The following is a 23,006-nucleotide window of genomic DNA, read 5'->3' on the forward strand; positions in this document are numbered from 1 at the left end:
AAAAGTGGGTGTTTGCATTCTTAAGAAGACATGTGTCAGGTTTGATGCTGTTCGCTCAGCATCAAGCTCACAGCACATCATATAATGTGTCACTTCACATTGTATTTGGCATGTTTTCTCCGAAACTCCCACAGAGATGTTTAAGGTTTGTTGTGAACTTTCATTGGGAGCTGGTGACCCTGAACTGAGCGGATGACCTCTGAACTTAGTGCCTGATGTTCATTTCCAACAGAAGGACTGACTTTAATGTATATGTATATTTTTCAGGTGAACCCTGCCATCTAGTGCATGAATATGGAACAACGACACTCTGAGAGCAAGGCCTGGTAAATGGTTGTTTATACTCATTTGTGGAACAATTAAAAATTCAATATTTTTTAAGCTTTTCACTTAGATTGAATGTGGGTTAATGCTCTGAGCATTGCCCTTTAACAAAAACAGGACCCTAAAAGCAGATCTATGCTATTCAATCCTAGTTTAATGCTAAAAAATGATTTTCTTTCAAAGTTATACAGTTACCAGGGTTGATTTGGCTTATTATAAATCACCAAACAATTTAGAAATTGGCTGAAACATACACACTAATGGTTATTGACAAGTATAAGGGGAGGCCAGGGTTAGTTTTTACTCCAGCGAATATTTCTCTTTTATAAAAGTCAGTTTTTATGTATTTCCTGAAATTGCAGAAGAAATGCATATTGACTTTATATGTTGTTACACTAAATGCACAGAGATGCCACTATAAGAAGCTGCTGTTTATTGACACTAACATATAAAACTCTAAAAATAAAAATAAAAAATAAAAACAGCTAACAAAAAATCACTGTGTATTTAAAACGCATTATTGGTTCTTCAACAAAAATGTATTCAGCAATTATGAAACACAAAACGATTTATGAATCAGCAAAAACTAATAAGGTGACATAAAAAACAGGCATTATAATTAATTAGTTGTAAATGTATATAGCAAAAATACAAATTAGTTAAAATACAATAGTCAAAGTTAACATCTGCAATCCTCTTCAGAAAAGGCTTTTATTCTCAAATAACTTGGCAGACTCATAATATCATGATATCAGTATCATTTTCATAACTTCTTAACATCTTCCTTTGGGGCTAATAGCTTTAGAGAGCAAAACTGTGATTTTTCCAGTAAATACAATTCAACAGTTGAGAGAGTAGGTGGAAGTGCAAATAAATCATATTCATTTCAGCACATTCCCATCCATCTCAAATCAAAAGCAGCATGTTGTACAACATTTCAGTTTTCACAGGGGGATGACAATCAGTTACGAAAGGGAAAATAAAAATATACAATGAGTTTAACGGTACAGTTGAGGCTCTGAGAAAATAATGCAATATTTAATTTCAGACAATATTTTATGTCAGTCTTAAGACAAAGAATGTACACTGGTGGCAAGTTATTATAGGAATTTACATGAAAATAATTAATTTATCACTTTTATTAAAGGGGTGGTTGATTATGATTTCACTTTTTTAACTTTAGTTAGTGTGTAATGTTGCTGTTTGAGCATAAACAACATCTGCAAAGTTACAATGCTCAAAGTTCAAAGCAAAGGGAGATATTTGCTTTTAAAGAAATCGCTTTTTAAGGACTACAACGACTGGTCGGGACTACACGACATTCCTCCTGGGTTAGTGACATCACCAACGCTAAAATTTACATAAACCCCACCCCCGGAACACGATTTATAGATTATCAAGACAGAATATGCTAATCAATGACTAGAAGATAACTGCACATAAATTCATCAACTAACCATTCAGAAACGTCCTGTTGCATTCTACATGTTGTCACTTCTTCTTGAGTCTCTCCATCATTGTCTGATTCCGGTTTGAACATAAAAGGCTAAAAGTTTAGAAATTTTCAGTGCATGTCTGTGTGAGGTAAAAGGACACAAGCTCTTGTAGCTCCGCCCTCTGTGCTGGGAGCAGCAGCTCATTTGCATTTAAAGGAACAGACACAAAACAGTGCGTTTTTGCTCACCCTCAAAAATGGTCAATTTTAACATGAAGTTAAAGTATTCTCAAGTATTTTGAGCTAAAACTTCACATACACAGTCTGGGGACATCAGAGACTTGTTTAACATCTTGTGAAAAGGGCATTATACCACCCCTTAAGAATAAACCTGTCCCACACATTAGGTCACATGACATCTCCAGAGCCAATCACATGGCTCAGTTCCAATGTGACATGGCACTTGTATCTTGTTGTATTGTTTTAGTTGAGCAAAATCATCTGCTGAAGTCTATTTCATATATAGATAAATGAGTCTAACTATGGTTGCAGATGCTCAGTTAACTTGCTCTCGAATGTTCACACACCTTTGACCATTCCAATATGGCGGACGGCTTACATATAGAGGCCCATTGAAACAGCTATCAATGAGGAATCTATGTATATGTGTCTATGGGAATGATGCTGCGTTCACGCAATGTCGTACTTACCACAACTATGAGATGACAACGTGAGGTTCTGTTCACGTTATCAGAATGGGAAGTATGAATTTCTTTGGCAGCACTATCAACGCCTAAATGAATCAGCAGCAGTCAGGTGATATAGCGGTCATGTGGTACAAGTAGGAGCTGTTAGAAATTCCCAGCTTACAAGATGTAATTACGAGCTCTACGAGGACGCTTTTTACAAGTTGAAATCACATAATTACAACATGCTGTGAATGCACCTTGAATTAATGGAGCACAAGTTCATGATCTTGGCATCTCTTTACACAACTTTACGTTGTTCCATGTCTCTTTTTTTTTTTTTTACTCTAATACAATTATAGTAAAGAAGTGCAAATATAGGGAGAGTATGTGGTTGGAAAACACAGAACAGCCCGAGGCATGTACAGAAATCTGTGGAGATACAGCTCAAACCACATGAAGCTGTTCGTCTGTTATTCATCAGATGGAAATGTACAGTGTCATAGTCCAACATGGATACAGTCTTTGTTAAACCGCTTACGGGTTTAAGCCACCCTCCCCGACTTGTCAATAAAATAAATGCATAAATACAGGTTAGGATCTGCCGTAATAATGTACTATAAACAAAAACATCTGCATTAAAAAAAGATGTGCAATATCAGATTGTCTGATGATTAAAGTAGCAATATTACAATTAAAACATTTCTACAAAAATATATTGTTTATAAAAAACTGTTTACATATATTACTAAGAAAAGGAATAAAAGTGTCTTGCGTTCCAGAATTTTACATTCCCCATGGAGGTTCTGTGACGGGTGAGAGCTTCAAATGTTTCTGTGCCTTTCTTCTTTCTTCTATCCTTTCATTTTTCCTTTTATCTGTCAAGATAAAAACATAGCATATAGTGAATCATATTCAAGTTCAATAGGAACCATATAGTTAAAATCTGCTAACAGAACAACAGTTTTAAAAAGTGATTATTCACCATTATTATGAATATAGGGATTGTCAAAGTTTTTTTTTTTTTTTTTTTTTGTCATCTACTGAATTTTTCGTCAACGTTACCAGGGACACCGAAACACCGGGGAACATGAAATTTGGTGGGCATGTAGCCCCACTAGACTTTTACGGAAAAATTTCGTTTGGTCCCCGGGGGCCACTCCCCCCCCCCCGCGCTGGGCCCCCCCAAACCCCAAAAATTCAGTTTTTCCTAAATAACTACCTGAACCGTGGCATCGAGGATGAAGAAATTGTTATGGTATGTTGGTCTTAAGGGCCCACATCAACCTAGCCCATAATCACTCATTTGTGATTTGCGCCCCTCCCATAAAAAATGAAAATGCAATATTATTCTGCTTTAATCGCCCCTATCTTCAGTTGAGATGTTCAGAACTGCACCATATTTCATGTGTATGATTAACTTGACATCCTCTGGGGGTATGCTAAGTTTCGTAGAATTTCATCCATGGGGGGGTATAAAATAAATTAATTTATGTGCACATTTAGTGACTGTACACTCATCGGCCTGTAGATGGTGGTGTTGAGCGAAGGGTTGCTGGTTTAGGATGATACTGTCACACACACACATGCAGGAATACAAACAAACGCAAGCATGCACACACACTGACATCCACACGCACAGACACACACCCATACACACACATACAAATCCACATGCACAGACACACACACACAAACACACACGCGCACACACATGTACGCACGCATACATACATGCACAGACACACACACACACACACATACACAAACACACACACACACACACACACACACACACACACACACACACACAGACAGACATGCACATACTACTACTTTTTTATAAACACGCAATACAGCCAAATTGCTCCACGTCATTTTATTTTTGTGGAAAGCCAGTGCAGGCCTGAGCGGCGGTCATATTTTGTACCACCATGCGGTACATCTAGTTTACAACAGGATCTGCATTTTCATGGGTTTAAAAGATTTTTGTTATAAGAGGCAATAAAAACTTGCCTACTTTGTGCATCAAAACCAATACTTTCTTGATTTTTTAAAAAGTCAACAAATTTGCGACAGCAAATGTAACACTTGTGACAAATGTAACACTTGTGACAAGCCAAACATGTCAGTCTCTGAGTGATATAATTTTTTCAAGCCACGAAATAAACTTCATTCCATAAAATAAGTAAAATGACCTACACAAAAAGCATCTCAAACGTCTCCATTCTCCAGCAAGTTGCATAATTACCCACAAATCTAAGATAGTTCACCCCTCATGCAGGTTATCACGTCCATCAAGAACTATGCTGGCTTTCGGTTGGAATATTAGTGCTAAAAACATCGATATAAACACACTCATGGGCATCAATCACTTCACTGAATACTTGCAAGCTAAGAAATAAATAATTATTCCATTACTGTTTTCAAATCCACATCATTTGAATATCACAACATCGATGTCTGTCAAAAAATAACGTGCACAATACACGGTGTTTACAAGAAGCAGAGGTCCAGCGAGTCACGCATTTCCTGGAAAACACACACCGGATGTTTTTACTCTCATCGTTTTCCAAGAAAATGGCAGAATGAGCAGCTTCAACACACTGTCTGTCAGAGATGATAACATACGTACGTGATACATAATGCACGGAAGTATAAATTTGTTCTTCACTCGTTGAAATTGAATCGGAAGGATCAGGGAACTGAGTGAAATACTTCACACTGCATGCTAAAGGGAATGAATCCCAATCCAACTGAAAAACTTCGCTGGGTTGTTGAACATCGTTCAACGTGTTGGTTTTGACAGATATTTTTATGCACAAATTACACACTCTGATTCTGACATTGACATGATATTTTATCATAATTTTAGTAATAGATGAGCTGTTAAATGAGTAATCTTGAGACGAGTCCCTATAGTCGTCCAATTTGACTCATATGCTGATCTAATATATATCATAAAATTGACAGGTGATTTTTATCAAATGGAGTTTGATCATTATCTTCTCATTCGTTTAAAAGTTTGATAAAATTGTTTAATTTTCCAATAAAAGATGATACATTTTTTAATGATTTGTTACATTTAATTACCCATTAGCAGATTTTGAGTCATATATGTTTATTACTGATGTAAAGCATTAAGAATTCAGTTTGGCGATGTCCGTCAAATCCAAAATCTAGCCCGAGTGACATTTTTATTACATCAGCACTTACAGAAATTACTTTTTTTAAATCATGTTGACATGACATTTCGCTGTCTTCAAAGAAAAAGGACTTAAAAAAAAAAATAATAATTTGGACAGCAAGAACACAAATTGTCAATAATTTTTTTTTAATAGCATCTTCATTTTTTTTTTTTTTAAGAAATCAATTAAAATATGAAAATTATCCTGCGATGGCTGTCCTCATCTTCAACTGTGAAATATGTGAAACATGTCAAAACGAACAATGTTAATAGAAATACTGTTTAAATATATTAGCATTATCTAATAGGGCACTATTTTCTCAAAATACTAATTTGTCACCAATTATTGAGTCCTGTGGAGTGACTCACAAAATAAATTTTTAATTGGGCAATCCCTAGAGAGATTTTCCGAATTAATAAGCAAAATGAACTTCTGTTTACTGATTTGTGTGGATGTTTGTAGCATATAATCTAAAGGTTAGAAACAATGTGACAAATACCTGAATTACAGTGCTATGCATAAGTTTAGACACCCATGCTAAAGTTGACTAAAAAGAGGAATAAAAAATCATCTTTTGGAAATTGAACTTAATGCCTTAATTAAAAAAATTAGGAAAAATCCAACCTTTAAGGACACCAGTTTTCTTTGTGAATGAATAATGTATCGTAAATAAATAAATGTTCTTCCTTAAAATACAGGGTGCATAAGTCTGGACACCCCTATGTTAAATTCCCATAGTAGAGGCAGGCAGATTTTTATTTTTAAAGGCCAGTTACTTCATGGATCCAGGATACTATGCATCCTGATAAAGTTCTCTTGGCCTTTGGAATTAAAATAGCCGCACATCATCACATAGCCTTCACCATACCTAGAGATTGGCATGGTTTTATTTCAGTTAGCCTAATAGCTGGTTTGATTTGCATTGAGAGATGATCTTATGGAAAGTACTCCATGCCAATCTCTAGGTATGGTGAAGGCTATGTGATGATGTGGGGCTATTTTAATTCCAAAGGCCAAGGGAACTTTATCAGGATGCATAGTATCCTGGATCCATGAAGTAACTGGCCTTTAAAAATAAAAATCTGCCTGCCTCTATGGGAATTTAACATAGGGGTGTCCAGACTTATGCACCCTGTATTTTAAGGAAGAACATTTATTTATTTACGATACATTATTCATTCACAAAGAAAATTGGTGTCCTTAAAGGTTGGATTTTCCCAATTTTTTTTTTAATTAAGGCATTAAGTTCAATTTCCAAAAGATGATTTTTTATTCCTCTTTTTAGTCAACTTTAGCATTGGTGTCTAAACTTATGCATAGCACTGTACCTTTAAAAAAAAAAAAAAAAAAAAAAAAAAATGCAGTATTCACATAAATGCCTTATCATCATAATATTATTATTAAATTCTTTATTCAAATTATATATTTATATTGACTTTCATTGCCTTAGTTTTAATTCTACATCCTAAAAGCAAGGATTCATTTTTACATAACTTTTGTGTTAGTGGTCAGTTTCTGTCTGACAGCTCATAACCTGAGAATGGTGCGTCACGTTTCTAACAGTGCTTCAAATGTTCATGTCTGGTTTGACTAAGATTTAAAATCAACAACAGAGGAGCTTCAGGGTGGTATGTACTGTCATTCTCAGAGAAGAGCTGAAAAATTACACTGGAGCCAAAGCGGAACAAATAGTTTGCAGAGGTGGGTGCTTACGAGTTTATTCAACATTTTTGTTTGCTAAACCAAATTATAATCCATGTTTGTCTTTTTAAAGGGGACATAATAAAGGCATCATAAAACTGGAGTAAACAGTTATTACGGCCTAAGGAATGGGGTCTGTGGTCTGGAAAACACCACGGCCTGGCAAGAACATCACATTCTCCATCATTTTTCTTGTTTTCTCTTTTTCAGTCTTTTATAAGTTGTTATTCAATATTGGCCAACTTTGCCCTGCTTTTTACTTGTTATGATTAAAGCTTCCTATCTTTTTCATTCTCTCCACTTATGCGCAGACAAAGCACTAAAAGCCGATATTTACTGCCCTGCATCATCTGGTTTAGGCCCACAGCGGCACCACCCCACCCTTTAATCCCAAAACCAACATAAATCTCCAGGTTAAGATCAGAGGTTTGTGCTTTATGATTTCGGCAGGTAATTTTGGGTCACCTGTAGGGTCCTGAAAGAAAACACTGGCAAATCTTCTGCTGTGATCCGTTCTGAGATGCGCAGCCTGCCTTTCATTAGCTCGCAGAGTTACACAAGAAAAGGGAACTTGAGAAGAAAGGAAATGATCTTCTGTTAATCTAGAGGACACCCTAGGACTAAATTAATTCATCGGGTTCTCATTGGTCACACCATGAGTAAGTCTTTGAGGTGACAACTTCAGAGATAAACCACAATGGCACTGATGGAGAACATCTGGATAATAACAGTAAAATACTTCTTACTGTATTTGAGTAGACTTTCTGTTGAATTCTGCTTCACTAATGTTTATCTATTATATTATATTATATTATATTATATTATATTATATTATATTATATTATATTATATTATATTATATTATTCAAAAGTTTGCGGTCTTTAGTTTTTTTTTTTAAATGTTTTTGAAAGAAGTTTCTTATGCTCACCAAGGCTGCATTTATTTAATATTTAATCAAAATAGTAATAACACTAATATTGTGAAATACTTTTACAATTTACAACTTACAATTTACGTGAATATATAGTAAAGTGTAATTTATTCCTGTGATCTAATATGATAATGTGATGCTCAAGAAACATATTTGATTATTATCAATGTTGAAAACAGTTGTGCTGCTTAATATGTTTTTTTTTATCAGGATTTTTTGATGAAAAGAACATAAAAAAACCCCCAGCATTTATTTGGAATTAAAATCTTTTAAAACATTTTAAATACCTTTAATGTCATGCAATTTAACGCATCCATGCTGGATAGCAGAATTAATTTCTTTAAAAAAAAAATACTGACCCCACACATTTGAACGGCAGTGTACGCAAATATTATTTAACATTATAATATAATTTACAATAATATAAAAAGTAATTAATATAATATAAATTAATATAAAAAGTATAATTTTGCATATATCTTTTTTTTTATATTATTAAAATGTTATTTTGCATTACACTACTATATATAATATTAATAATATGTTATTTTTCATTATTAATCCAATTAAAATGTTTTCCTCTGCCCAGTGAGTCAAGGACATCATGATTTTTTTCCCATCAAACTAGAAATTTAGTATCAAGTTGAGCGCATTGCACTGTAGGACACAGTATTATTCTCCCCAATATAGTATTTAGTATGCCATACCACATTGTCAAAAGAAAACAACAGCCAATGAAATTATGATGACAGAAATAGAATGAAATGTCATGAAGTCTTTCCATCACACATGCCTGCCATTAAGGGCGGCTGAAGGTGACAGAGAGAAAATATCACGTCTCGTTTTCCAAATGCCACCAGACATCCAGTGATAATGATGATTGCTGCAAACAAATCATTTCCAGTAGAGCATCAAATGGAAATGAAGTGACATAAATAACCATTTAGTCACTAAGAGGCGTCACTCAGACGCATGAGATCCAAACAAGAAACGCTCCCATTCCAGTACTGCTTTTATCAACTTTATTTATCACAAAGCCTGTGAAGGTCCTCTTAAACTCACAGTTGCACAAAAACATAAATCCCACAAGCTTGCTTCCACCTGCTCATGTCCTGACATGGGCTGTGTCCAAAATCACAACAAAAAAAATAGGGGGACAGCCATTTGTAGTGGTGTCCAAATTGAAACCATAGTGGACGTTATCAAGTGCACTTATTCAATCCCATAATGCACCACAATAAAGAGTGTACAACCCATACACATATATATCTATGGCACAACCGGCATATGCTCAATGGCTAGAGAATACCCATAATGCACTGTGAGACATGCGTGCCGAATGAATTGCCACGTTTCGCCAGAAGATGGCGCTCTCAGCTGAATCATCCATCCATCCATTTTCTAATCCGCTGGTCCAATGTGGGTACAGTGTAATATTATTCAGGTATAAATTCCTTTTTGATTGATTAATAAGATTTATACATTAGTTTCTATGACAGAATTCAAGATAAGTATTTTCATTACTACTGAAGCTGCCAGTTTGCTAAGTTTCAAATGATTAATTAATAGCAAGCACAAATGCACACAAGCGGCATCCCTTCCGGAGCACTCAGTGTACAAATTCACTCCCTCATTTTCAATCACTCCTTCAAGTGAATTATATTAGTAGACTAATGTAGGGAATAGGCAATTTTGAACACAACCATGGTCAAAAATAGTTGTGCTTCCCTCCATTACGCCTGACTTCTCTTACTTTCTCGTTACCTATATAGTATATACTAATTAGACTCACACGCCAATCCTCTGTGTCTGGGTTCATGGACCTTTATTTTGATATTCTTTTGTCTTACTTTGCCTGTGCTTAGTTCCTGTTTCCCTTGGTTGCCGCCATAGATATCCATATAAGGCTAGATGTCTTAAAGGGATAGTTCACTCAAAAATGAAAATTGTGTCATCACTTACTCAACCTCGTGTTGTTCTAAACCTGTATGGGTTTCTCTGTTCGGCTGAACACAAAAGAAGATATTTTGAAGAATGTCGGTAACCAAACAGTTGATGTGTCCATTGACTTCCACAGTGGGAAAAAAAAAATACTATGGAAGTCAATGGACCCATCAACTGTTTGGTTACCGACATTCTTCAAAATATCTTCTTTTGTTGAAACATGTTGAAATTGCAGATTTTCTTAATTATCAGAATCAGAATCAGAATCAGAAAGAGCTTTATTGCCAAGTATGCTTGCGCATACGAGGAATTTGTCTTGGTGACAGTAGCTTCCAGTACACATACAATATAAAGTGACAAGACAAGTGACAAGTAACTAGGGTTGGGTATTGGTTGGGTTTTATCCGATACCAGTACCTACTCGGTATTTTTCAAACGGTGCCGGTGCTTAAACGGTTCTTAAACCGGTACTTAAGAAAACGAAACCGCACACACTTTATCAAAAAAATTATACCTGTGTGTGTTTTCTGAAAAAGATTTTCTGATTTCTGATTAAATTAAAAATTGTGCCGTTTAAAAGGCTACTGATGTAGCCGAAAACACTTAAGTTAAGATCAAAATTGTGTCTTCTCATATTATTTATATATATATATATATATATATATATATATATATATATATATATATATATATATATATATTATATTACGTATTATATATTATAGACTTTTACAAAACAGAGAAATATCTGACACTGAGCAGAAATATTTAACACACATAGTATAGCCTCATATAAATATACTTGATATACTTCATACTTGATATGCAAGATTTGCAGTTGGCATTAAAATACTAGACTTACCCGAAGAGGAACACTGCAGCTGAACTTGAACTTTAGTCAAGAGTGTCAGAGGTTTTGGGTTCTAATCCGCATTCGTAGTTTTTTGTTTGTTTGTTTGTTGTTGTTTTTTTAAACCGATTATGCTCATCAGTGGTTGTATATCAAGCAGGGACACTTTGAGTGCATTAGGCTATATTTTTTTTATTTCACCAGAACTAATAGATATGAGGCGCCGTCTAGGGCTTAAATCGAACTTCATTCACGCACACATAAAACGCTTGCATACACATATAGTCACACATACATGTAGCAGTATACTACTGAATGCTCCAACTATATGAAATGCACAACGTCACATCTAAAGTCGCTCACGCACACACACACAAACTCTACACACACGAGACGCGCACATACTCATCTGAGACGCGAGCACACACACACACAAACTCGCGCACATACTCATCTGAGACGCGAGCGCACACAAACTCGCGCACATACTCATCTGAGACGCGAGCACACACACACACACACACACACACACACACACAAACTCGCGCACATCATAGACGATGCCTCATAACGAGCACTTTGATCATTTAAAAAAACACAGTTCAGCGCTAGATCGTCTTAACAAACGAACTAAATTAATGCTCTGCTGGTTAACTGGAGATGTTTTGTTATTGGATCATTCGTGCCGCGAGATGTTTTATAGGGGGCGGTGAAAAAAGTCAGGCACCGAAATCAGGCACCGAAAGTTGCGTTCTTATTCGGTCTCGATACTACCGTTTACGTCGGAACCGGTTCTCTATTGGAACCGGGTTTCGGTACCCAACCCTACAAGTAACATAGGTATAAATAAAAAATAGAAAAAATAAAATAAAAATAAAAGATTATTCATATGTATGCAGTGTCATAATTACATCTCTGATGTTTATAACAAACCAAACCGTTTGAAAATCGGTAGAAAATTTAGCAAGTTATGGTTATTTAAAAGTACATGCACCATTAAAACACAATGTTATGAGTGAGCGAGCTCCCTGTGGCAAGATGGCCACCGTGTGCGGATGTCGACCTCCATTGGCCAGCAGCGCGGACGAGACATCTAGCCTTTATTATATGATATCTATGGTTCCCGCTGTCATTCATTGTTTCATTGTCTAATTGATTAGAGTCTCACCTGTCTCCCACTATTAGCTTCTGGTCTTTGTCTTGTGTTAACACTGCTTCCTGGATGTTATCTTCGTTTGTTTACTAGATTATCCCTGTTTGTTTCTTGGTTTCTATTAAAATACTACTTAAAGGGTTAGTTCACCCAAAAATTCTGTCAGTAATTACTCACCCTCTGTGTTCTGACATACAACCCAGAAGCGCTAATTACTGACATAATTTTCATTTTTGAGAGAACTAACCCTTTAACTGCTCTTCAAGCCTCATCATTGTGTGACACCCAGAGTCAAAAAAATTAATTACAACTGACATTCAAATACAACATAATGGCTCTGACAGGAAACAAAACACAATTTCCCAAATTTGGTCATGGAAAAGGGACCATTTCAACTCTTTTAAATTACAATGTTTGGATCTTGTGTTTAGTGTAATGTGTAAATCATTGGGCCGCAAGCCGCTACAAGAAAGACGATATAGAGAAGCTCGATGTGGAAACAAGAGTGGATTTAAAGAGGATCACTGTGCTTTATAATGTCACATTGGGTTTATGTCAGCTATTGAAAGAAATTCTGCAACCGGCATGAACAATACTAAAAATATTATTTACCTTTTGGACACCTTTTCTTCATCCGGCACTTTCTGCTCTCAGTCTGAGGTGGACATAGTGCTTCTGTCTCTTCAGGCGTTTTGCTGGACAGCTCATGGGTCCTGATCTGCTGCCCCCATCTGACGCCACAGCTCAGGCCATTGTGCTGACACGGGCTCCATTCACCCCAGACGCCAAAGACACGGAACACACACCCTTCTGGAGTCCAAAGAGATTAAGAATACTGAATCATAAAAGCAAACTGCATTGCCAATCTTTACTTACTCTGCAAAATATGAGCTATTCCTGATCTGATGAGGTCTGCAACATTGACATTGTTATTGAACTGAAGTGGTTACTTATAATTTGCACCTGTCTTTCATTATTTTCACCTTGTTGGTTAGCGTTTAATCTAAGTGAGTTCCTGTGGTTGTTGGATTAAAATAAAGACTGGGCTATTGAATCTTCATCTTCGTGTGAGCTTACCACAACAATACCGTTATTCTGTCATTAATTTCTCACCCTCATGTCGTTCCAAACCCGTAAGACTTTCATTCATCTTTGGAACACAAATGAAGATCTTTTTGATGAAATCTGATGAAAGCTTTCTGTCCCTCCATTGACAGATACGCAAATACCACTTTAACGCTTCATGAAGAGATCGTAAAACTAAAACTTTTCTGAAGAGACATGATTGCTTTATATGATGCAAAGATTTAATTTAGACTTTTATTCACATAAACATTCATCAACGCAAGCATCAGTTATGATAAACGGAAGCTCAAGCATGTTTGCTTGATGTCCGAGAACCAATGAGATTCATTCTCGTGTTACGCATCACGTTTGAGCTTCTGCAAGAACCAATGAGGTTTGTTCTTGTACGTCAAGCAGGTTCGGTTGAGCTTCTGTTTATGTTTGCTGATCAATGTTTACATGTGAATAAAAGCCGAAATGAAATCTGTTCAAACGATCGGGTCTCATCAGAAAATTTGGACTAAACCGTTCAATTCATATGCATTAGTTTTACGATCTCTTTATGAACTTTTTGAAAGTGGTAGTTGCATAGCTGTCAATGGAGAGACAGAAACTCTCAGATTTCATCAAAAAGATCTTCATTTGTGTTCCGAATATAGTCTTATATAGTCTTACGGGTTTGGAACGGCATGAGGGCGAGTAATCAATGACACAATTTTTATTTTTGGGTGAACTAACCCTTTAAGCTTGCTTCATGATGAACTTTGCACTATTATGGAACTAAACTAAAAGATGCTGTATGTAAAAAAATTTTTTACTGTACTAAAGCACAAAAATACCATAATATGTTTGGAGAGATTTAGGAAACATGCTAAGTTCAGTTATTCTACTTTGAAATGTGTTTTCGTGTCAGAATGTCTGTTTTTGTTTGGATCTGTGTGATCCCACCCACTGCCAATTTACCCAATAGTATTTCGACTCACCGGGTTGCCATTTGGCGGAAAACACTGCGTATTGTAGCTACGGAAGCCAGCAAACAAACTAGGTCAGAGATCGCAGATTCTACCCGACCTAAAATGCCTCGGCATCCTCCTAAAAAGCACTATGACCAGAGGCATATTAAAATGCGGATAAATCAACACATCAACTTACAATGTAAATCTTGTCGTCTTCCATTGTCAATCGCACTTGTTCCTGTTGCATGTCCTCAATCTGGCAACCAGCGTGAGTGTCAAGTCAGAGGAGTGGGTGGGAGAAACAACTCTCTCCAATATTTTGAATTTGGCCTGCAGTACCCATTTCAACCACTAGCTGTCAATATTACATACTGCACCTTGAAACAACACTGAACTGACTTGAGCAGAATAATGACACTATTATCTCCGGTAGAGCTGCTTCATAGATGAACTGAGTTTGCTTCAAAATTAATGAACTTTGCAGCACAGACATGGTTATTGAACTGAATTGAATCAACACTGAACTAAATTGAGCTGAATAATGACACTATTGTCTTTTTTTCAGCTGAAATTGTATTCGTTTCATAATTAGCGAACTTTGCAACATTAATACTGTTATTTTCATGTTAAAGCTGCATTGAAACAATCTGTATTTTAGAAAGTGCTATATAATGAAATGCGACTTGACTTGATTTTTTTTTTTATCAAAGCTACTGTGTCAGTAAGCTATGTTTTTGCACAACATCAAATTAATGGCATGTGAATACACTAGTAAATGCAGCCAGAAAGCCCAAATCTGCTGCTTTTTATTGCCACACAGAGAAAACATCTTGATGTAATTGTTCCACGTAAAACATGACTGATAGCTTTCTTTCAGTATGGTAATGAGAGTTTAATGGCATCGACCCATACAGAAGGTCTGTAAACGAGTAAAGCTCTTACCCACACAGTCTGTGGACTGAGGAAATGTGCCCTCTGGACAGCTTTTGAAGCATTTGCCTTTAAAGAGCAGAAATCCTCCCTTGCACTTGGTGCAAAAGTCCCTGTTGAAGCACCTTTCGCACTCTGGAGCTTTGCATTCTGGGAGATATATGAGGATTACAGTCATGGTATTGTTACAGGCTTTCTCCAGATATTAAATTCAGAGATTAAGTTAAGAGATGAATGGCACCAAAAAAGATTAAGAAACAGGTTTTTGGAAGGAAGTAAATAAATAAATAAATAAATGAATAAATAAATGAATTAATAAAAATACATAACTATATGATTGAATATTAAGGACATTTAAATTTAAAAAACATGATAATGTTTTATTATGTATTATGCATTATTATGTAACATATTAATAACATCATGACACATTTCACTGTTTAAATTCATCCCACAGATTTTTTTTTTTTTTTATATTAGAATTTTAAATAAATATAAATAAATAAATAAAAACTTTTGGACTCATAGATATTACTGTACACTGATTTGGCCTCACTCATGCAGCGGTTGAGATCTGTGGCGCGGAGGCCGAAGTGTCCAGCGGGGCAGGAGTGAAGACAGGAGCCGTGGTGACTCATGCCATCTCGGTTCAGGAACAGGAAGAGTCGCTCAGAGCAGCGCAGGCAGCCATTTTCCTTCGAACACTCCAGACAGCTCCTGCACTCCTGTCGCCAGCTCTCTGAAAAACAGTTCAAATGATTTATTAGTAAACAGGCAATGTAGCATCGCAAGGGGACGTGTCTCGGACTGTGCTTTGGGATTTATGTGCAATCATATTCTCTGACACATTTCACCTTCTGTGCTGACATTTGGGGCTTTGAGGTGACGTTCTAAACTAAAGGCCATAAACACGCATGTCATCTCTTTGGCTGCTTGCTAAACTCAAAAAAGTATTTTGCAGCTTGCATTTTGTCAGGGTAGTACAGATTTTAATTTTGACGTGTGAATCATGGTTCATATATGTATGGTTTGTGTGTGTATATATATATATATATATATATATGTGTGTGTGAGTGTGTTTTGAAACACAAATTGAAAATAACTTTATTGGAACAAAATGTATTGGATAAAATAAATATATCTTTTTTTTTTTAAATACGTAAGTAAACATAAGTAACTTTTTTTTTTAAATGCATTTATGTAAACACATTTTAGCAAAATATTTTTGCCCACTTTTTAGAATGTTCTATCATTAAAACCATGGTTAAACCCATTATGGATGAGCAACAACAATTGGCCTATAGTGGTCAAAGGTCGTGGCCAGTAAACAAAGTTACTGGTTCAATCCCTTTAAAGAAGGTGATATATGCCTTCACCATTGTACCCTAGAGCAAAGCACTTAACCCTGCACTGCTCCAAGAGTTTGTCACTGTAGTAATTCAACTGTTTAAAAGCATCTGCTATAACCATTTACTCTCTCTCAATCTCTCTTTTTCTTTTCGCAAAATGTGTTCTTAATGTACAGAGTGCATGTATGTTCACATCCGACTAATGCCAGAGCCAGAGACTGGAGATTGAAGGCTCTTGTCTGTGTGTTGTGTCACACTGAGCCACTAGAGAGGGTTCACAGGGGGGAGATGTGAGGAAAGTGGCAGATGGTTCTTATCTTCATGTCCTTCATTAGGGAAATAAAGAGAGACACCACTGTCTAAAAAGATGTTGGTGAGCCAAGCCGAGATGCATCTGCTGCATTCTCTTCATTATATCCTTCTATATTTTGTACATGGATGTCAATCAAATGAAATTGAGAAAATATGGGAGAAAATACCAGTAAGAAATGAAGGCCAGATACTTCTACAATGCTTATGGAGAAGTGAATGTGCTCTTTAATGGTTGAGCCTGAAAGGTTTATGTGCAATGCATAATGTAGAGGCTCATCTAAAGCTTTGTGACTATTCTGGAAAATCAGTGGTAAATCAGCTGATAGATATTACTGATGTATATCAACGTTTATTACCAAATGGTCTATATTTCAGTCATGTTCTGCTGAAAATAAGCACATGAAGCAACATCATGGATAAGACATCAGCGGCAAAATATGTGCTATATAAAGTACTATATAAAACAATGCCTGGCTAAATTAAATAATATTAGTCAGATAGAAATTTTCTTTTTGTTTAAAGATCAAGTTTCAGACTTTCATTGTAACACTGTTCATGCTGGGAAATTCAAGGATGTTTAATTCTAAAACTTGGAAAAGTGGATTATTTACAGTACAGTCACATCAAAAAGCCACAATATCAGCTCTATAGGAAAAATATTTAACAAAGATATCATATGATGTCAAATATAACTCCACTATCATATACAAACCTATATACAGTCCTATACAATTGAACCATTGGGTGCCTATGAACCTTTGGAAACAAAGTTTTCATGCAGGACAAACCGAAGCCTCACTAAAATACACACAAAAAACAAAAACAAAATAGTTTTTTTTTTTTTTAGCAATGTTGCAGATTTATGTATAATGACTAGCATTCTTTATCAAAAGTATTTTCATATGGTGAAGTTTGCGCAATCACTCACTATTGCCATATCTAGAGGCCCTAAACATCTTTTCTTTTTGCACACAATAGGGTTGCACTCTTAATATTAAATAAAACCTATTTTGAATTGTTATACTGTATCCTTAGGGATCATTAAAATCAGATACTAGCAATTGTTTAAATAAAGATTCTGATTAGCTGGAAAATCTATATTTTTACCCAGCACAATGAGAGACATTTCGTAGAAACAAGGGTGTCTTTCAAGGGAAGTAAGCAACCACCCTGAACTTTTTAACAACATAATAGCAACCACACAGAACTTTTTTACAGGCATGCACAGTCATTTTCTTCAGCAAAAAGTACTTATGGCAAGCAGGGCGGGGCCGAGAGCCGTGGGAATGGAGCCAGTGTTAATGAGTGTCACATGCCCAACACCGGCCTTGAGTCCCACGGAGGAGATCCGGAAGGATAAAAGAAGGAGTGACGACAGTGAAGGACGAGAGAAGACCAGACCTGGGCCCGTATGTATAAAACTTCTAAGAAATGCTCTTAAGAATAGTCTTAAGCTTTGACTTAAGTGTCAGAAAATACTTAGTAAAGAGTAGGAGTTTTCTAAGAGTAGGAGACTTTTATAAAGCAGCTAAAAGCAACTTTCAGTAAAGTATAAGACTGATTCTTAAGTGCTGACTGAAGTGGGACTTAAGTGTTGTGAACTAAGGACTACAGTGATGTCAACCCAAAATGGCCGCCCTCAACCACTGAATCAGCCAATAGTGAGCCTGCAAGGGTGAGGTCACTGCAGCATGACACCAATCATTTAATTTTATTATAATAAAATCATTTAATTAAGACACTTTAATATTTAAATTTATTTTTTTTTAAAAATGCTTTGCAACTCCTCATTTACAATTATGCAAACATGAGTTCCATCAATGGATCCAACAACTTAGGAAAGCCTGAAATACTCATTTAAGTGGCTTTATTTTGCTGCGAGATTTGCAAAGTCAATGAACTGCCATACAGTAGTGGCCAAAAGTGAGGCAAAGGAAAATTGTCAGATTCACCCTTTATTCAAATAGGGTTACAAATGTGTTAAAGATTTTGTACGCGTTTTGTGTAGTTGTGCTTAGAGTCAATTGTTTATTTGTGATAACACACTGAAACATGCCAAATTGTACAGACATAATTTTTAGCCAGGCTGTCAAACAAATGAACAAGAGAGGACAATGAAATATTAATAACTGACTATGTTGCAGACAATGTATGATTTTATGATTTTTTTTCTCCTGTGAGCTTTTTTTTTTTTTTTTTTAACCTGTAGCTGTAGTTAACCCTTTTTTCAACGATATTATTGATCTGCCTGCATTGACACCATTGTCTCTGAACTGAACTGAGCTGAACGATGTACATCACTGTTTTCTGCAGAGCGACTGTATAATGAACTAAATAGATAACTAATGACTAATGATCTTTTACAATGGAAATGAATCATCATCGAACTTACTTAAGCTGCACAATGGCACTATGTTCTTCTAGAGCTGCTGTACAGCCCAAACTAACTTTGTTGCATTATTTTCCTGCTATCACTTTAAAGCTGCTTTGAAACACTGTGTAGGCCCTATTGTAAAAAGCGACTTGACTTGAAATAATTTTGTCAGATAAATATCTTCACTAAGTTAAAAGCACTGCTGCTTTTTTCCAGTCAGCAACAATGTAATTATTACTTTCCTTTAATTTCATTGCTATAAAATTTCTTAAAAGTCAGTTCGAAAAAGGATCCCTTGATGATCAAACTTTTATTGTTTGATCAACTCCGTCATCATTTACTCCAATACATCATATTTTCATTGAAAAGTGCGTGGCCGCCTCCTCTCTGCTGCAATCTTGTTACTCCTAACTAGGTTAGGAGACCTCTTCAGCTCTCTTAAGTAATTTAGGAGCTGAGACCTAGTCTTGACACTTAGGAACCTTTATGAATCACACTTATTCTTAAGTCTAGGAATAAAAGTAAAATGACGTCATTCTTAGAATTTTGAGAGACTTAAGACTAAAATTTTACTCTGAGTGGCTTTATACATACGGCCCCTGGACTTTATGTTTTTTTTGTTTTAATTTATGCAGCAGTCGTCCGTGATGGGCTGCCGCTTTACTTTCATTTTGTTGTTTATGTTTCTTGTATGTTTAATGTTCGCCGGTTCCAGCCACCTTTTTCCCCTCATCAACAAACCTTGTTACAGTGCTAGCTATTTTAGCACTTGCATGGTAGCATGGATAGCTGTTGTAAGAACACTGTTACTAGAAGAGAACAAATCGCAGTAATGTATGAGAGAAATCTTCTATATAGCAGCACTGAACGGATGCTATAAGACACCCATCTATATCACATATAGACTCATAAACAGCTATCAACTCCATTCAGCTGTAAGACCCTTGCCTCCCAATTGGACACATCCCATATAAATGAAGGATTTAAAACCACTCACAAAGCATCATTTTTAATTTTATCTCAGTGAGTTCTAAAGCTAATCTATAATGCTTAGTAGATTATTCAGTAATTTCTTTCAACAGGATGTCAAAACACAACAACAAGAATACAATACACTACAGACATCCATATTTCATATTAAAAGGCCCAGGGAATCACTGCAACACAGTAATTTACAAATTAGCAATTCCTCACATTAATATAAAATTCAACATAATCATTCACCTATGAAATCACATTATCTTTGAATCTGGCTCATCTAATCGGATTTGGGAGACGGAACTATACTTTCCATAAAAAGAAATTAACATTTGTCTAAATAAAAATGCAATATTTGTGTATTGGTGCATATAATGAAATTACTGTTACAAAAAAGTACCATGGCAGATGAATTGCACTACCATTGTGCATATAAAAGTACTCCAACACTGAAAAAAAGTAAAATGTACTTAATTTTTCTTTTGAAAGATTTTGCACGCATATTTAAGTAAATTTCACATATTGCATTTAGTTAAATCTACTTAACTAAGTTAAGTACAATTAACAAAGAAAATAAGTAACTTTAACTTGGCCAGTTAAAGTTTGAGTAATTTCTACTTAGTGGAAGTTTACAAGTTTATGTTTCAAGTACATATATATAACACTGGTTTAAGCCATGCTTTTAATATGTATGCTTTACTTAGAACATCCAAGTAAATAAAACAGTAAACAACATATCTACATAATAGAAGTAATGTGGTACCCACCAGAACACAGAGATTACAATTACAATTACACAATAACGGTAATATTCGTTAGATAATTTTTAAGTTTGAATGTGTCATTTTGAGTAGAAAATTAACTCCAGATGTCACAAAACAGCAAGTTAGCCTACTAAACCTAACAACAAAAGCAATGATAAAACAGTGTAAATATAGCTGGAAAACAGTGAAAAGTGCAACATTGTTAATTATTAATGCCCCAGTGCATGATGGGAACACCAGTATCAGAAAGTTGAGTTGGTTTTACTTAATTTTTTAACGTTGAAATTTACGCTTTAATTTCTACAAGATTAAATTGAGCGCTAATATAGAATTTACTTTGTTTTTTTAAATTCTTGCCTGAACTAACTTTTTCAGATAGAATTTTTTTTCTTTTTTCTGTAGTATTTACTTCACCACATAATCATTTTTATCAATGAAGGTACTTCCAAGAATGCTTCTTTTTTTTTTTTTATATGCAGATATGAAATAGAAATTATTAACTGATAAAAGTTGTCTTACCACTTCTGTTTCCCGCAGTTACCGGCAGTATAAGCGTCTGACAAAACAGCGAGACGAGAGCCAAATGTTGCCAATGCATCTCGACAAGGAACAGGTTCCGTAACATCTGCCTGAAAGACTGCCTCTGAAAGAGAGCCGGCCTCATGGAAACTCATCGCTAACAGCGTGATGCTCACCCTGCCCACATCACCTGATCTCCTCAAACATCTGTCCAATTTACTTTTCAGCTGTTGAGTAATTGTGCTCGTTTCAGGATGTTGTTTCGCGTGTATTCCACCTTTAATTTCGCATCCCTGAGGCAAGACTAAACTTTTGACCTTTCCGTCAAACCATAGCCTAACTATTTCATCACTCTATATTTAGACGGTTTAGAGGTTTTAGGTTTATATTTCCAAACACATTGGGAGACATATTGCAGTTTGCTGTGGTTGTGGTGGCCTGGATCATGCAGATATCCTTCCTGTTCTCTATCATTAAAAATATGTGGGGGGAAAAAGTGAGCTTATATAAATTAAATACGTTTTGTGGCTGCCATCCAGTTTTTCATGGACTTGTCTTAACTTAAAGCAAATGTACCACAGAAAAAACAAATGCAGGAATTAGACTGAAAATGACCAGATATAATCAGTCAGTGAAAACTTACCAAGAAGAACGGCGATATTGCATGATGTGCACGCATTCTGAGGAAACAGAACAAGACAAGGAATTGCAAAAATTATGATACGGCTAAATGGAAACCCTAAGAAGCCAAAGTACTCACAATAAGAGAACTTAAAGAACTGGATCAGTACGGATAAGTGAGGACTGAATGTGGAGGAATATCCATGATAAACGACAACTGTGGATTGTGTTACAAATGAGGACTGTGTGGAGGAATATCATATGGACTCATATCACCAAAATAAATTATGGACATTGAAAAGGATTTTTTGTTCCCATTCGGAGATATTGACGACGAGGGGGTTTGTTAATATTCATAAGGACTGTGTGCCTGACCGCTTACAAACTCAATACTGTAAGTACGAAAACTTGAATTTTAAAACTTTCAATCACACAGTTTATAAAATATGTGATATTGAAAATGCAATTGACTCGGAAAACCATTTTTTCAATAATGTAAATAATAATTGTTGTGAGTAGGCCTATTATACGGAAGAACAATTTAATAGAAATGTGGATATGGAAGGGGCATTATCAATAAAGGCCTACATCTTAATAGTATAGAAACTTCATACAAATTAAGGATTGCTTGTGCCAGTTTAACAAATTGAATATGATTGCTGTGTCAGAGACTTGGCTTGATAATGAGAAAGTACAAGATGTAGATTTGGAAGGATACAAATTGTTTACGATTAACAGAGTTAATAAAAAAGGAGGTGTTGCTTTGTATGTTGATACAGTGTTAAGATGCGGTTTGATTAAAAGTAGCCATGTCAATGACTATAGAAAATATCTTGGAATGCTTAACCATAGAAATTGACATCGAAAGATCGAAATATATAATTATTAGTTGTGTGTATAGAACACCAGGAATAAATAAGATAGT

The 23,006-nt window shown here is 35.6% G+C and overlaps 1 protein-coding gene across 1 annotated transcript; it reads right to left on the bottom strand.

The window, feature by feature from the left end:
* Positions 1–930: 930 nt before the first annotated feature.
* On the bottom strand, positions 931–21,663 carry rspo4 (R-spondin 4). The gene is made up of 5 exons (XM_082136549.1): positions 21,461–21,663; positions 15,721–15,903; positions 15,177–15,314; positions 12,826–13,023; positions 931–3,323 (listed from the first exon to the last, which is right to left on the bottom strand). Exons 1-5 carry the CDS (start codon positions 21,603–21,605, stop codon positions 3,232–3,234), a joined length of 756 nt encoding a protein of 251 aa, XP_081992675.1. The 5' UTR covers positions 21,606–21,663; the 3' UTR covers positions 931–3,231.
* Positions 21,664–23,006: the final 1,343 nt, after the last annotated feature.

The sequence above is a fragment of the Leuciscus leuciscus genome, assembly GCF_965113295.1.
Source record: "Leuciscus leuciscus genome assembly, chromosome: 14".
Taxonomy (NCBI): Eukaryota; Metazoa; Chordata; class Actinopteri; order Cypriniformes; family Leuciscidae; genus Leuciscus; species Leuciscus leuciscus.